The 16748-nt window shown below is 40.8% G+C and overlaps 1 protein-coding gene and 1 non-coding gene across 2 annotated transcripts; both read right to left on the minus strand.

Annotated features, from left to right (window-relative positions):
- Positions 1-5291: 5291 nt before the first annotated feature.
- On the minus strand, positions 5292-5398 carry LOC125578786. Its single transcript, XR_007316869.1, has one exon. It is a non-coding gene; the product is annotated as a small nucleolar RNA R71 (small nucleolar RNA).
- An 8238-nt stretch (positions 5399-13636) lies between these two features.
- LOC125578135 lies at positions 13637-14766 on the minus strand. The gene is made up of 3 exons (XM_048740433.1): positions 14181-14766; positions 13811-13871; positions 13637-13706 (listed from the first exon to the last, which is right to left on the minus strand). The coding sequence occupies exons 1-3, from the start codon at positions 14764-14766 to the stop codon at positions 13637-13639; spliced, it is 717 nt and encodes a 238-aa protein (XP_048596390.1).
- Positions 14767-16748: the final 1982 nt, after the last annotated feature.

Here is a 16748-nt window from a genome sequence, read left to right on the forward strand (position 1 = left end):
GTATACAAGTATAGTATACGTACCTACTCCCTCTTTTTTTTTACGAAAGAAAACGGTTGAACCAATATTTCTAAGGGTTGTATACGTTTTTTCTTTCGAGGATTGGGTTGATCGAAAATCAGGGTCGGTTTAAAGACGATGCTAGGATTGTGACTTGGTGGTTTTTAGGTTGACGACTTGGAATATGTCGGTTTTTAAGAAAATTGTTTGGAACAAATTGATTTTAAAACGAGGTTCGTGTCTCTAGTTCTTTCTTGGTTTAAGAAGCGTGCTGAGTACACGCAGGGATCATTTCTCGGTTTTGCGGGAGTTTAGATCGGTTAGCAAGATCTAACTGAACAATTAAGGAACAATAGATCGAGAAAATCGCCTAAGACTTAGTTTACTAGGCTATCCACCTAGATCCTATGTTTTCTAAAGTTTATGGCTTTCTCCAAAGCGTTTTTATTTCTTACTACGTTCCTTACTCATTTCCTCTTCCTCTTCTCGTGTGTGTCCACCCCTTACAGATAGTAAGGATATAGATTCTTCCTAGATTTCTTTACTTTCCTTTCTGCGTTTAGGCTTAAGCATGTCTTGCGGTTTTTGTTCGGTGATCCGTATTTTTCAGATCTGGGTCTCCGTATCATATTTTATACGAAAACAAATGAGTATCTCGTCGAAAACCTTCTGGCGTTTTTGAATATGCCATGGGCGATAAGTGGATAAACCTGCTGATATACCATGGATTTTACCACATTTCGACCATGGTATATAACATTTTTAGTGTCTATTATATATGTTTGGAATCTTTTTTTGAGTATTTTCAGGTTCATATACGTTATGGAGAACTTTGGTGACTATGGAGCTTTTTAAGGTGCAGAACAGCACAGACGCGTCAAATGTTTAGCTACAGATGGAGATCTTTCTACAGTGGTATTGCGCCACATCTTTCCAATGCCACCGGTTTGAGGTCAATCCAGTGGTTAGATCAGACGTTATGACTATTTTACTAAAAAGTGGCCAGTCTGCCTCGCGACAGGAAACTGTCGAGGAGACGAAGGAACATCGATCGACGGTGCACCCATGGTGTCGATCGACAGTGATCCCAGAAGACTGGCCGCACCTATTTTGTGACCAATTTAGGCCCAAAAATCACCACATATTACCAGAATAGTCCTTGACGACCTGAAACCATATTTTACTGTTTCTAAGCCATTGTTGACGGCTATGCTTCATATTATTCTAGAGAGAGAGAAACTTTAGGAGTGGAGAGAGAGATCTGAACACGTTTAGAGTGGAAAGATCTTGAACTCCCTTTGTTTTTTACTCTACTTTATCTTTTTATTATTATTCTATTGCAATATTATTCAGACCATCATAATGCTTCTTATGAATATGTCTGAGTAGTTATTTAGTTAGATTTAGGGTTCTTCAATGGTTGAATTATGGTTTTAATGAACTCCTAGGATGCTTCTCTGGATGGATTTGGATAGATCCTTGCATAAACGAATCAAAGACTCAAGTTTATCAAGGTTTGTGAATCGATTGGTGACACAAGAGGCTGCGGAAAGGCGCCTTGATAATCCTAGGAAATAGATCGGATATGACACACAAAACTAAGGCCCTTAACACTGGATATTGCACACTAGACACTTCAACAACTCGCCAAGCAAGAAAGAAGACAAAAGATTTTTAAAACAAAAGATAACTTAGCTTAGAATGAGAGTTTTCGAAACACTTAAGTAGAGAGATCCTTGTACATGCACAAGGTCTCGAAAACATAAAGAAACATAAAGAGAAAGGCTCCACACGGTTTTGAAATAAAGACATAACACTTAGACTAAAAACATAACATAAGATAGATTATGAAGTCAGTCCAAGTTGCCTAGGCCGAGATGCATCCAAGATACCTCATCTTGGAGATGTGAAAGTGAACTTGTGGCCTCATTAAAAACCTTGATTAGAAAATCCAGTGGGACAAAACCAATCAAGGGTTTGAATGGGGAAGTAGCTTGAATGGTGATAAGTGTGTCTTGGTTGATCAAGCTTCTACCAAGACATTCTTCTTCCTTCGATGCCTTCATAAGCAATGCTCCAATGGTCTCGTTAAGTCTCTTGGTTCTGGAACAATTCATAGGCTCATCTGGAATAGCTAAGGCATCCTCATCAGCTGGATTGTCTTTGATCTCCTTGTCTTCATCAGAAAGCTTTTCCATGATCACATCATCCGCTCCCCCTTGAAAAGGATTTGTCCTCAAATCTGGTTCATCTGCAATAAAAGGGATCAAGTCAGTAACATTGAAGCTATTACTTATCTCATACTTACCTTGCAAGTCCAGCTTGTATGCATTTTTGCTGATCTTCCTTATGACTTCAAAAGGACTATCAATACGCGGCATCAGCTTGGATTTCCTTTCATTTGGAAATCTCTCCTTCCTAATGTGAATCCATACTTTATCTCCAAATTTAAACACCATCTCACACCTATTCTTGATAGCATACTTGTCACATTGCTCAGTTTTCTTCTCAAGATTGCGCCTAGCCTGTTCATGTATCTGTTGCACCATTTCGGCCTTCTCTTTGCCATCCATACTAACTCTTTCACACTCAGGTAAAAGTAGTAGATCCAAAGGTGAGGTGGGATTGAACCCATAAACAATTTCGAATGGGGAAAACTTAGAAGCATAATGCATAGCATGGTTATATGCAAATTCACAATGAGTCAGATAGTCTTCCCAAGATTTCAAATTCTTTTTAATGAATGCACGCAAGATAGTTCCTAGAGTTCTATTAACTACTTCAGTCTGTACATCAGTTTGAGGATGACAAGTAGTAGAAAATAACAAATTTGTTCCAAGTTTAGACCATAGAGTTTTCCAAAAATAACTAAGAAACTTAGTATCTCTATCTGAAACTATAGTCTTAGGCATTCCATGCAAGCATACAACCTCTTTAAAGAACAAATTAGCAATGTGCAATGCATCATTAGTCTTATGCCAAGCTAAGAAATGTTCCATTTTAGAGAACCTGTCAACAACAACAAAGATGGAATCCTTTCCGGTTCTAGTTCTAGGCAATCCAACAATGAAGTCCATAGAAACGTCATTCTGATATACCTTGGATTTGACCCGTTTACATCCATGGTATATAGGTGTTTTACTATATATATATCTATGTTTTCTACTCTTCTAGGTATGTTTTTAGTTTCAGGTGCATTTCGGAGTAAAGCTATGACTTTGGAGCATTTTGGAGCTTAAAGGACATTTCATCCGAGCTGACCATGTAGAGGTCGACGAGAGGAAGAACAATCGATCGACGCACATCCAGTGCTGTCGATCGACACCATGAGATGCCTCGACAAATGAATATTAATATCGATCGATGTACACAAGTACCATCGATCGATGTCGAGACATTGGACATGCGACATTTTGGATCCAGCGGACTTGAAGCCCAAGTCCAAGCCAAATTACTAAAATGCCATGACGAGTTTTTAACCTAGTAGATTATATACTGCCCAAGTGTTTTGACGGCAGAGAGAGCTTTTTTGTTACAGTTTTACTTTGAGAGAGAGAGAGAGAGAGAGTTTTGGAGAGAAGATCACTCGTGATTGGAACTCCTTGTTTTCATTTCTTTTCATCTATGCTATGAATTTCCATTTCTTCATTGTCATGAATTGCTTTGCTATGTCTGAGTAGTTCATTTATTAGATCCAGGGTTCAGATAGGTTTGTGGGATTAGCCCCAAACTATAGATCTGCCTTGTTGTGATATTCATGATAGATTTGTATTCATTGCTTGTTATAGCCTTGCTAACTAGAACATGATTATAGGATTGCATACTCAAGCACCCTTGTTATTCCATCCTGACATCTATATATCATATTAGGACTGCTAGAGAGGTCTAACCGCCAATTTAGTATCATAATAGGGCATATCATACTCGCGCATAGGCCTGGCTAGAACCCGTTGATCGATGTCCTCAACTGACTATCGGTCGACGTAGGTAAAGGTGTATCGGTCGACATCCCTATAGGACCATCGATCGACACTCTTTCGTTGTCAACATACTAACCGTTGAGACACGAGATCTAGCTTGTTAACCAGTGAAACATGCGACAGCTGATCACTGAGTTAAGCGGTTGAGCTCTAACATATCATGCATGCAACAAATAGGCATCTATAGATATTATAATCTCCAACACCTGAATAGTGGCCCTGCGTCTAATATCATTTCCAACCAAGTTACATTTACTATTTACTTCGCTTGTTACTATTGCTATTTCATTTAAACATTTACAACTCTTAGAATTAATAAACACTAGATTTAATTGTTCCCTAGCTCCTTGTGGATTCGATCCCTAAGTACTACATCTAAACCTCTTTTGATGAGAGTAACACTCCTAAGGGTAATTTGAGTTGTATTAAATTTGGCGCCGTTGCCGGGGAGCTTTGATCGCCATTAGATTTAGTTTTATTGATTCTTATTCTCTTCTTTACCCCCTTTCTAACATAATCTTTTTCTTGTCTTTTCAGGTGCATGCCCAGCGGTACCAGAAGCAACAAGGAGAAAGACTTGTTATTCTCAGACGATCCTGCTCACTTGGAATGCACCATCCATAGAGGTCAACGTTCCACATCGCTCGACGCAACAACTTCGTCGTCGATCGATACTCACAACCAACCGTCGACCGACAGCAGACCTTCATCGTCGATCGATCCTAATCGTTCGACAACGATCGATATTACACCGCGTACGTCGATCGATACTGTGTCGTCAAAAATGGTAAACGTTGTTATTCTAACACAGGACGAGAACGGAAACCTGTATGACCAGGACGGTCATCTGCGTAAACAGGTCAGAAAATAGACGCTCAGGGGACTGTAATCCCTGATGCTGATGCTACAGGAGCTGCTCAACCTATAGACGAGGACGCTCGATCGAAACCACTGGCCGACTACAATCGCCCAGATGAATACTATTCCAACAGCTCTGCTATTCGACTTCCAGAGATCCAGAAGTAGACTTTTGAGCTGAAGCCTCAATACTACACTCTCGTGTCGCAGATACCCTACTCAGGGTTACCGCACGAGCATCCTATGGACCATCGTGAACGGTTTGAGGATTTAATCGCTGCTATTCGGATGGAAGGAGTCCCCGAAGATTACCTGTTGTGCAAGCTCTTCAGATACACGCTGAATGGAGAAGCGATGCACTGGCTTAGGCAGCTACCCACATGATCCTTAACATCCTGGGCCGACATCAAGAATGCTTTCTTACGAAACTTCTTCGATAAGGCGCGCGCTGAAGAACTTCGAAACAAAATTTCCACATTCTCGCAAGAGGCTGGAGAGTCCTTCAAAGATGCTAGGATTAGATTTAGGTTCTTCCAGTGAGACTGTCCACACCACGGATTTAAAGAAGTGCAGCTGCTAAGCACTTTCTTCCGAGGTCTCGCCTGACAGTATCAAATGGCTCTTGATACGGCGAGTGAAGGAAACTTCACTACTTGGAATCCGTTAGAAGCTGTAAGACTTATCGAAAACCTTGCTAACAGCAGCAGCACCAAAAACACTTACTCTGAACGGAAGAAGTCTGTAGCCTCTATCAAGAAGGAACAGATGGACGAAGTAAGAGCTAAGTTAGATGTGGTGCACGAGCTTCTCAGGAAGCAAGTCTGTTTAGCTGAAGAAGAAGTAGCAGAAACAGAAGGAGAAGAAAATGTGAACTACATCGGAGGTACCGGATTCCAGAAATTTGGAAACCATGGCGGAAACAGAAACTTCTTTGGAAATGGTCAAATAAGTAACCAGAGTTCACAATTTCAAAACCCTTCAACAACAGCAAAAGCTACTCGAACTCCTACTACCAGAATCCACCACCCCAAACTCAGGAAAGCAAGATCGAAGAAATGCTTGATCGAGTACTGTTTGGACAACAACAAATCACCGTGGATTTCAACGGTTAAATAGACTCCGCCTACAAAAATCTGAACACCAAAATCGAGACCTTAGGGACTCAGGTGAGAAAACTTGAAACGCAAGTGATTCAGACTGGCGAAACTATAAAGAGGCAAGAAGCTTTCGCTAGAGAGGTAGGAGCTGACAAAGGAAAACATCACGTAAATGCCATCATAGATGATGATTTCTGGCAAGTGGTGAGACATGAAAAGCTTGAGGAAGGAGACTTCGAAATCGAAAGCTCCATGAGTCTTGGCGGATCCTAATGGTGTCGACCGATGTCGATGAACTCGCATCGATCGACAGACCATGACAAAGATTGATGGATGAATTACTCTAGTCATCGATCGACGTCGTCCGCTAAATCGACTGAATGCAATGCAGTTCGAATTCTAACTCGTGAGGAATTCGCAGCTAAGCATCCTTACCCACCCTCCCATTTCTATGATAAAATCGATTGATCGGTTGAGCAAACCCTCGATCGACAGAGTGAGTCCGACGTCGATTTTCACAACACACCTCCCATCGATCGACATGCACCTCTGACATACCGAGTGCGGTTACCCTCAATCGATAATGACTATATCAACGCACTCAAACCACCACCTAAACCATTAGCTAGCCCACCCAAACCAAAACCCAACCCTTTAAATAGTTAACCAGAACCAGTTCAAAAAGATCAGGAAACTGAAGGGAGAAGGTTAAGGAAAAGAAAGGAGAAAATTCCAAAGAACCTCAAGAGGGAAGCTAACGATAAGGAGATGGATGGTTTCACTAAAAGAATCCTCAGAATCCCAATCGAAAAACCTTTTGATGAAGCTTACTTCACACACCGGTTGTGGATGTTCTTCAGAGAAACAAAGGTAACTGAGGAGGACATTAGGATAATGTTTCATCAAGTAAGAGAGAAGATGAGACACATGATCACATTGTCGAAGAAGAGTGATCCTGGGAAGTTTGCAATACCATGCGTAGTCAAGGGTGTTGAATTTTCCCATTCAATGTGTGACACATGAGCATCAGTTAGTATCCTCCCTAGGATCATGGCATACCATCTTGGTTTGACCATCGAACCTTCAACAGAATCCTTCACCTTCGTGGATCTTTCAGAAAAACGATCAGAAGGTATCATAAGAGATCTGGAGGTACAGATTGGTAATGCCCTTGTCCCGGTAGATTTTTATGTACTGGACATCAAGCTTAACTGGAACTCTTCACTTCTGCTTGGAAGATCATTCCTAGCTACAGTTGGAGCTGTATGTGACATGAACAAAAACAAATTGTATCTGACGCTGATAGACCCCAACATCCACTACGACCCTATCCGACCTAAGAGAGAAATTATTAATTATGTGGATTACGAGAAAGAACTTGGCTTCATTGGCGCATGCCATTGTGGAGCAGAGTACGAATCAGAGTACGAAACAGAGTACTCGGAATCGATCGACACCCACACCTTTCCATCGATCGATTCCAATGAGTCAACGGTGACCGATGACCGCAACAACACGTTGCTCGACCTAAAGCAACCGGTTGCAAATTTCGCTCTACCTAATCATTGTTACCCACACTTTGCCTTCCACCGTCCAAGCAAGAGAGGACGTGATGATTATTCCATAGGCAGTTGGGCAGACAGTGGTTTCCATGAAATTGACACTGTAATTACTTCACCTAACGAGGAACATACAGAGGAATACGATGAGGATTATTGGAAGGAGCGTGCAATAGAAATGTCTTTGCAGGATGAAAGATTTGAAACACATAAGTTCACCAACACGTTTCCAACATCGTTCGACGAAGTTCACTCCACATCGGTCGATACCCACCCTCGTCCAGCAAAACAACCGCTCACATCAATCGACACCCATACAGGAACGTCGATCGATATTCGCGCCGCAGCGAAAATCCAGGAGCAGGAGAATATTCCCTCTCCAACTAGGTTTATAGATACCTATTTAAAACGTTTTGCACCCCTGAAACCACCTCTACACACCAGAGCAGACACACAAGCAGAAAAGATGAACACTCTTCCGTCTACATCAACAGGAAAATCCATGAAGAGCAATCATCTCAAGAACACAAGTTCTGCAGAAATTATTCTGCCATCGATCGATGCATCTATATCAACATCGATTGATACTACTCTTAAACCTAATCTTTCTATTTCTAAATTGAATGATAATGCAAACATTGATTACGGTTTTCTAACACCTGATGAATTTGGTATTTTCAGGGACCCAGATGGCAACGCACGTACAATAGATGGAAGGATCTTACAAGTGTCTAAAGAGGACATAGCAGATATCCTTCAAGTGGCTAATGTACCTGACAACATATTCTCACAGCAACGTGGCACTCCGGACGTCATTCAAACCGATCCAAACAGACACGTAGGAGTCGCCGAAACAGAAATCAATGCAGATCTATCATGCCAACCAAAAGGCCAAGCATCGATCAATAGGATAACACCAACGTCGACCGATAAGGATGACCCGACATCGATCGACAGACGTTATGAATTTCGATACTGCGCTTTTGACATGTACGGAGCCAGAAAGTTCACTTGGGAACAAAGGGACGAGTATAGAGTCTACAGAGATGAGTGTGGACACGCACGAGGCGTAGATTGTGAGATGATACCTGTCACAAAGAACGATATCAGGAAATTACTGGAAAGAGCATCTCTTTCTGAAGAGAGCCACATCTGTCTTCCAGAACAAGCCACTTCCTACACACTCACAAGACTGGCACCAGAACTATACACCAAAGATGAAATCAACGAGATGGTGACTGGTATTTGTGGAGCTCAGGAAAAATTGGGAGAGGAGCTCAAATCATTGGTAGAAGATACACATCAACCTTTGGATAGAGACTACAATGAGTTTTTCAGAAGTATGGTAGAAATGAGTACATAAATTGAGAGTTTACGACATCAACTTTAGAACGAAGCCACGACCTCAGCATCGATCGACGTACCACATGCACCATCGATCGACGTCAGTCTTCCGACACCCCAGATCTCTGTAGAACCGCAATGTTCAGCAGAACACAAGGATGAATGGGAAGTCGCATACATCAAAACGAGGATAAACGACGTGTACTACCCTCTCAACAACAACGTGGACTGGCTGAGCATAAAATCGAGCTACTACAGCAAGATCTGGACACCATTCGCAAGAAGGACCAACAACCAGCCAAATTGATCGACGTGTGTACCATCACATCGCTCGACGCTAAGATCTCAGCCATGGATGATAGGCTGCAGACTTACGAGGACATGCATGACCGCTTCGTATCAACAGTCATGCTATATTTAAACAAATTGTCTAGTCAAATACTTCATGCCCAAAGGGATATTGATAAAATTACTAATAAAATTTTTTTGCAGGCAAACTCATCTTCGATCGACAGGCTACGAAGGCCTTGGATCGATGGCAAGAATCCTGAGGAGTTACTTCCCTACACAGCAGCAGAGGTTGATGAGATCACATCCAAGATCTACACTGCTATAGACACCATGGAGGAACGACTTGACAAACGCTGCAATGACATCTACTTTCCATTCGACAACAGAATCGGTGGACTAGACAGCCACGCAAAATGGTTACAGAAAGAAGTCAAAGCCATTCAGAGGCAACTCGCAGCTCAACACCAGATATCAGCATCGATCGACAGGAAGCGAGCGAAATCGCTCGATGGTAAGTCGTCGAGATCGACTGACGAACACTTAATCGCATCGATCGACGCCGAGTCTACACCAGACGGCGAGCAGCTGATACAAAAAAGAATAGAGTCAATGCACGGGGAACTGACAAAACTTTCAGCATACGCCTATGACAACATAAGCTGGCACCAGGTCAGCATTGACAACGTTCAAGATAGGCTACAGAACATCTCCAATGAACTTAAGAAGATGGATGACAAATGGAAAAGAAATTATGAGGCCACAAGAAGTTTCATTGCATCTGGGTCCAGAATGTGCAGAGATGACGTGGATGCTTGTTTTCCAACAAGCAGCTGGTTATCCACCAAATAGCCAATCACTACCACAGTCAAGCTAAATGACTATAACCAAGCGCTGAAAGGGAGGCAACCCACTATTAGGTATTTTATTTTGGTTTTATTAGCTAGCATTTATTTACTTTCGTTTTATTTCTTTCAGATTTAGGAGACCCAAGTAGGAGGACCTGAATATCGACCGCCGATGAGACGTCGACATCGCTCGACATAGACAAACACACGACGATCGATGCAACATTTTCACATCGATCGATATCTAATCCGGTCAGATGTATCTTCCTTACTTGTTACATTTTGTACTTATGAATTATTCCATCATAACTCCGACTGAGTTACACTGGGACAGTGTAATTTAAGTCTGGGGGGAGATTTACTGATATAATTTTTTTTATTCTTATATAAAAGGAATTTTAATAAATTATACTTAGCTATTGAAAATGAGACTATGATCTTATATTGATTTAAACTTGAATATCTAACCAATCTTTAGCACCATTTTAGATTTACTGATTGCAGATAGCACTATAGATGCTAAAGCAGATCAACCTATCAACTATACACTTGCCTTGACCGTATGAAGTAACCAAAGCTGATTTCCAACACTAAACCTGACATAACCGCTTGTCTTGGGGCTTGGTATACATGGGATCAGATTCTTCAGACAGGTCTGGAAGGTAACGCCTTGTGTAGATTATTTATCACATTTTCTCTCTCTAAATTTCGACCCTAGAATAGTTAGTAATTTATATTTCAGTTCTATCCATTTAAAAAAAAAAGATCTATTGTTTACTTAGGATGAGTCTGAACAGGACTTGGTGGCTAAAACCATTAAGGCTTGATTCATAAAGACTCCAATAAAAGAGTTCGAAACGGGACTTGGAGGTGGCAATCTTCAAGGCTCGCTTTCACAAAAAATTCTTGAATATAGGTCAAAAAGAAGTGAATAGAGCTTCGTGGCTACCACCATTAAGTTTTGATTCAGGGAAGCCTGTCCAATCTTGGTCACTGATCCTGCAATGGAAGTAGACTTTGACTCAAGAGAGAAAATTAGAGAGAGAAATTAGGAACTAACTTTTACCTGCACCTCCAGATACTTGTCTGAAATCCTTGCATCCTATGATCGATAATCCCAAGGTAAAGCATTTACTTTATATCTATGCTAAGAAATGAAGTCAGTAGAGGGGATGTCAGACGTGAATTGTTGAGTTGTGTTATGTTAGAAATGGTTGCAAAGCTAGGATATTGCATAGTGTGCTTCTGTGATTAGGACTTTTTAGATGTGGTTGCAAAATTGTTGAGGAAAAGATTTCTACGCTTTAAAATCTGTGAGTCCCTAATATTTTCAAACATCTTTCAGAGAGATTGCCTGTATGTTTTGCTTGAGGAAAAGCAAAAGAGTAAGTCTGGGGGAGTTGATATACCTTGGATTTGACCCGTTTTCATCCATGATATATAGGTGTTTTACTATATATATATCTATGTTTTCTACTATTCTAGGTATGTTTTCAGGTTCAGGTGCATTTCGGAGTAAAGCTATGACTTTGGAGCATTTTGGAGCTTAAAGGACATTTCATCCGAGCTGACCATGTAGAGGTCGACGAGAGGAAGAACAATCGATCGATGCACATCCAGTGCTGTTTTCGACACCATGAGATGCCTCGACAAATGATCATTAATATCGATCGATGTACACAAGTACCATCGATCGATGTCAAGACATTGGACATGCGACATTTTGGATCCAGCGGACTTGAAGCCCAAGTCCAAGCCAAATTACGAAAATGCCCTGACGAGTTTTTAACCTAGTAGATTATATACTGCCTAAGTGTTTTGACGGCAGCGAGAGCTTTTTGTTACAGTTTTACTTTGAGAGAGAGAGAGAGTTTTGGAGAGAAGATCACTCGTGATTGGAACTCCTTGTTTTCATTTCTTTTCATCTATGCTATGAATTTCCATTTCTTCATTGTCATGAATTGCTTTGCTATGTCTGAGTAGTTCATTTATTAGATCCAGGGTTCAGATAGGTTTGTGGGATTAGCCCCAAACTATAGATCTGCCTTGTTGTGATATTCATGATAGATTTGTATTCATTGCTTGTTATAGCCTTGCTAACTAGAACATGATTATAGGATTGCATACTCAAGCACCCTTGTTATTCCATCCTGACATCTATCTATCATATTAGGACTGCTAGAGAGGGCTAACTGCCAATTTAGTATCTTAATAGGGCATATCATACTCGCGCATAGGCCTGGCTAGAACCCGTCGATCGATGTCCTCAACTGACTATCGGTCGACGAAGGTAAAGGTGTATCGGTCGATGTCCCTATAGGACCATCGATCGATACTCTTTCGTGTCAACATACTAACCGTTGAGACACGAGATCTAGCTTGTTAACCAGTGAAACATGCGACAGCTGATCACTGAGTTAAGCGGTTGAGCTCTAACATATCATGTATGCAACAAATAGGCATCTATAGATATTATAATCTCAAACACCTGAACAGTGGCTCTGCGTCTAATATAATTTCCAACCAAGTTACATTTACTATTTACTTTGCTTGTTACTATTGCTATTTCATTTAAACATTTACAACTCTTAGAATTAATAAACACTAGATTTAATTGTTCCCTAGCTCCTTGTGGATTCGATCCTTAAGTACTACATCTGAACCTCTTTTGATGAGAGTAACACTCCTTAGGGTAATTTTAGTGGTATCACATTCCAAGGATGATAAGGAATGGGCAAAGGAGTATACAAACCGTGAGTTTGGAATTTGGCCTTAGCTTGCTTGCAAGTTGCATACCTTTCACAGATTCTTTCCACATCTCTTCTCATGTGTGGCCAAAAGAAATGATCCTGCAAAACTTTAAGAGTCTAGGCTACACCAAAATGTCCCATAAGACTTCCTCCATGGGATTCCCTGACAAACAAATCTCTCAAAGAACAGTGAGGCACACACAAACGATTATCGTAGAAAAGTAATCTTCATGTCTAAAGTAATGTCCAGTAGCAACGTTTTAACACAAATTGTATGCTTCTTTAAAATCAAGATCAGATTCATACATTTCCTTAAGTTGTTCAAAGCCTAACAACTTAGCATCAATAGTAGTTAAGAGGATATACCTTCGAGATAGTGCATCAGCAACTATATTTTCTTTACCTTGTTTGTACTTGATGACATAAGGAAATGTTTCTATGAATCCTACCCATCTTGCGTGTCTCTTGCTGAGCTTGTTTTGTCCTTTCAAGTACTTGAGAGACTCATGATCCGTGTGTATCACAAACTTCTTGGGCCATAAGTAGTGCTGCGAAGTTTGCAAAGCTCTCACCAAGGCATACAACTCTTTATCATAAGTTGCATAGTTGAGAGTGGCACCTCCAAGCTTCTCACTAAAGTAAGCTATGGGTCTCTTTTCCTGCATAAATACAGCACCCACTCCTATACCAGAGGCATCACATTCAATCTCAAAATTTTTATTAAAATCTGGAAGTATAAGAAGAGGGGCATGATTAAGCTTCTCTTTAAGGCACTGTAAAGCAGTTTCTTGTGCTTCTCCCCACTTGAATCTAACTTATTTCTTGATCACCTCAGTCAAGGGAGCTGCTATGGTACTGAAGTCTCTTTCAAACCGCCTATAGAAGCCATCAAGTCCATGGAAGCTCCTCACTTCACTTACTGTCTGAGGACTTGGCCATTCTTGAATTGCCCTCACCTTTTCTTGATCCACCTTTACTCAATCTACACTCACAACAAAGCCTAGGAAGACCAAGTTATCCGTACAAAAAGTACATTTCTTAAGGTTAGATTAAAGCTTTTCTTTTCTCAAAACATCAAGAACATACCTAAGATGATCTATATGCTCTTCTAGACATTTGTTGTAAACAAGGATATCATCAAAATATACTACCACAAACAATCCTATGAATGATCTAAGCACATGATTCATCAATCTCATGAAAGTACTAGGAGCATTGGTTAATCCAAATGGCATAACTAACCACTCATACAAGCCATTCTTATTTTTAAAAGCAGTTTTCCACTCATCTCCCTCTTTCATTCTAATTTGATGATATCCACTCTTTAAATCAATTTTAGAAAAGATGCTAGAGCCATGCAATTCATCAAGCATATCATCTAATCTAGGAATAGGGTGGCGATACTTCACTGTTATGTTGTTGATTGCTCTACAATCAACACACATGCACCAGCTACCATCTTTCTTAGGCACAAGAAGAACGAGTACAGCACATGGGCTCATGCTCTCTCGTATGTGACCTTTCTCCATCAGTTCCTCAACTTGTCTTTGGAGTTCCTTGGTCTCAACTGGATTGGTCCTGTATGCTGGTCGATTAGGAAGAGCAGATCCTGGTACAAAGTCAGTCTGATGCTTAATTCCACGAGTGGGTGGCAAACCAATGGGGTTGTCTTCCGGAAATACATCTTTATATTCCTGCAAAAGAGTAGCCATCTCACTCGGATACACCGGTGTACAATCAGTTAGATTCAAAAGAGTTTCTTTTAAAACAAATAAGAGAACTGATTGATTAGAGTAAAGAGATCTTTTAATATCACCGGTTTTGGCATAGAAGTTGTGTTGCTTGTTTTGCTCTGGCTTGAGGTCGATTTCTTTCTTCTTTTGAAGCTGAAGTTGATCTTGATGCACTTCTTTAGGAGTCAGAGGAACCAGGATAGTTCTTTTTCCCTTGCACTCAAAAGAAGGCTTGTTGGTTAAGCCATCATGGGTTACACGTCTATCAAATTGCCATGGCCTCCCAAGCAAGATGTGGCTCGCTTCCATTGGTAATACATCACAGAGAACCTCGTCCCCGTATCTCCCAATAGAAATAGGTATCAAGACTTGAGTAGATACCTACGTCTTGCCTTCTTCATTAAGCCATTGCAACTGATATGGCCATGGATGTTTCTGCACTTTTAATCCTAGCTACTTTACCACTAGCAATATTTACACAGCTTCCTCCATCCACAATGAGACTACAGACTTTTCCTTGAACATGACACCTTGTATAGAACAAATTCTCACGCTGCTCGAGCTCTTCGGTCTTGGATTGTAGATTCAGAAGTGTTCTTGCCACCAACAGCCTCCCTTTTACCGGTTCTTCTTCACATTCTCCTTCAGATTCCTCATGATCAGTTCCAGATGCATAATCTTCAGATTCATATTCTCCATTCTCAAGAACAATCATGATCCTCTTGTTAGTACACTCATTCGCATAATACCCTCGCCCATTACACTTGAAACACTTCAAATCTCTAGCTCTTGTACTAGTGGCTTCGGTTTTTCCCTTGTCTTTGTTGTAGCTACTAACAAGCTTGGTCTCCTCTTTCTGATATGGCTTCCTCTCCTTCTGATAACTCGGTTTGTCCTCCTTAGTTCCTTGATATTTAGTTCCATAACTAGATCGAGATGCCCTTTCCTTTTGAGTTGTTGCTCCACTAAAATAGCTCTGTGTAGCATCTCATCCATTTCCATGTAGTGCTGCATCTCCACACTGTCTTGTATCTCACTGTTAAGTCCTCCAAGAAATCATGCCATAGTAGCTTCTCTATCCTCAGATATTGATACCACTCAAATTACCATAAGGAGTGTTACTTTCATCAAAAGAGGTTCAGATGTAGTACTTTGGGATCAAATCCACAAGGAGCTAGGGAACAATTAAATCTAGTGTTTATTAATTCTAAAAGTTGTAAATGTTTAAATGAAGCAATAGTAACAAGCGAAGTAAATAGTAAATGTAACTTGGTTGGAAATGATATTAGACGCATGGCCACTATTCAGGTGTTGGAGATTATAATATCTATAGATGCCTATTTGTTGCATGCATGATATGTTAGAGCTCAACCGCTTAACTCAGTGATCAGCTGTCGCATGTTTCACTGGTTAACAAGCTAGATCTCGTGTCTCAACGGTTAGTATGTTGACAACGAAAGAGTGTCGATCGATGGTCCTATAGGGACGTCGACCGATACACATTTACCTACGTCGACCGATAGTCAGTTGAGGACATCGATCGACGGGTTCTAGCCAGGCCTATGCGCGAGTATGATATGCCCTATTAAGATACTAAACTGGCAGTTAGCCCTCTCTAGCAGTCCTAATATGATAGATAGATGTCAGGATGGGATAACAAGGGTGCTTGAGTATGCAATCCTATGATCATGTTCTAGTTAGCAAGGCTAAAACAAGCAATGAATACAAATCTATCATGAATATCACAACAAGGCAGATCTATAGTTTGGGGTTAATCCCACAAACCTATCTGAACCCTGGATATAATAAATGAACTACTCAGACATAGCAAAACAATTCATGACAATGAAGAAATGGAAATTCATAGCATTGATGAAAAGAAATGTAAACAAGGAGTTCCAATCACGAGTGATCTTCTCTCCAAAACTCTCTATCTCTCTCAAAGTAAAACTGTAACAAAAAGCTCTCTCTGCCGTCAAAACACTTAGGCAGTATATAATCTACTAGGTTAAAAACTCGTCAGGGCATTTTTGTAATTTGGCTTGGATTGGGCTTCAAGTCCGCTGGATCCAAAATGTCGCATGTCCAATGTCTCGACATCGATAGATGGTACTTGTGTACATCGATCGATATTAATCTTCATTTGTCGAGGCATCGCATGGTGTCGATTGACAGCACTGGATGTGCATCAATCGATTGTTCTTCCTCTCGTCGACCTCTACATGGTCAGCTCGGATGAAATGTCCTTTAAGCTCCAAAATGCTCCAAAGTCAGAGCTTTACTCTGAAATG

The sequence above is a fragment of the Brassica napus genome, chromosome A9, assembly GCF_020379485.1.
Source record: "Brassica napus cultivar Da-Ae chromosome A9, Da-Ae, whole genome shotgun sequence".
Classification (NCBI taxonomy): domain Eukaryota; kingdom Viridiplantae; phylum Streptophyta; class Magnoliopsida; order Brassicales; family Brassicaceae; genus Brassica; species Brassica napus.

Excerpts from the sequence above, each read along its gene's own strand:
- LOC125578135 (XM_048740433.1), bottom strand. The coding sequence starts at position 14,766 with ATGGAAGCGAGCCACATCTTGCTTGGGAGGCCATGGCAATTTGATAGA. Across the intron at positions 13,872-14,180 it reads TCTTGTGCCTAAGAAAGATG|TATATTTTGATGATATCCTT; the intron begins GTAGCTGGTGCA and ends TGTTTGTGGTAG. Across the intron at positions 13,707-13,810 it reads GAGCATATAGATCATCTTAG|ATTGAGTAAAGGTGGATCAA; the intron begins GTATGTTCTTGA and ends TTGTGAGTGTAG.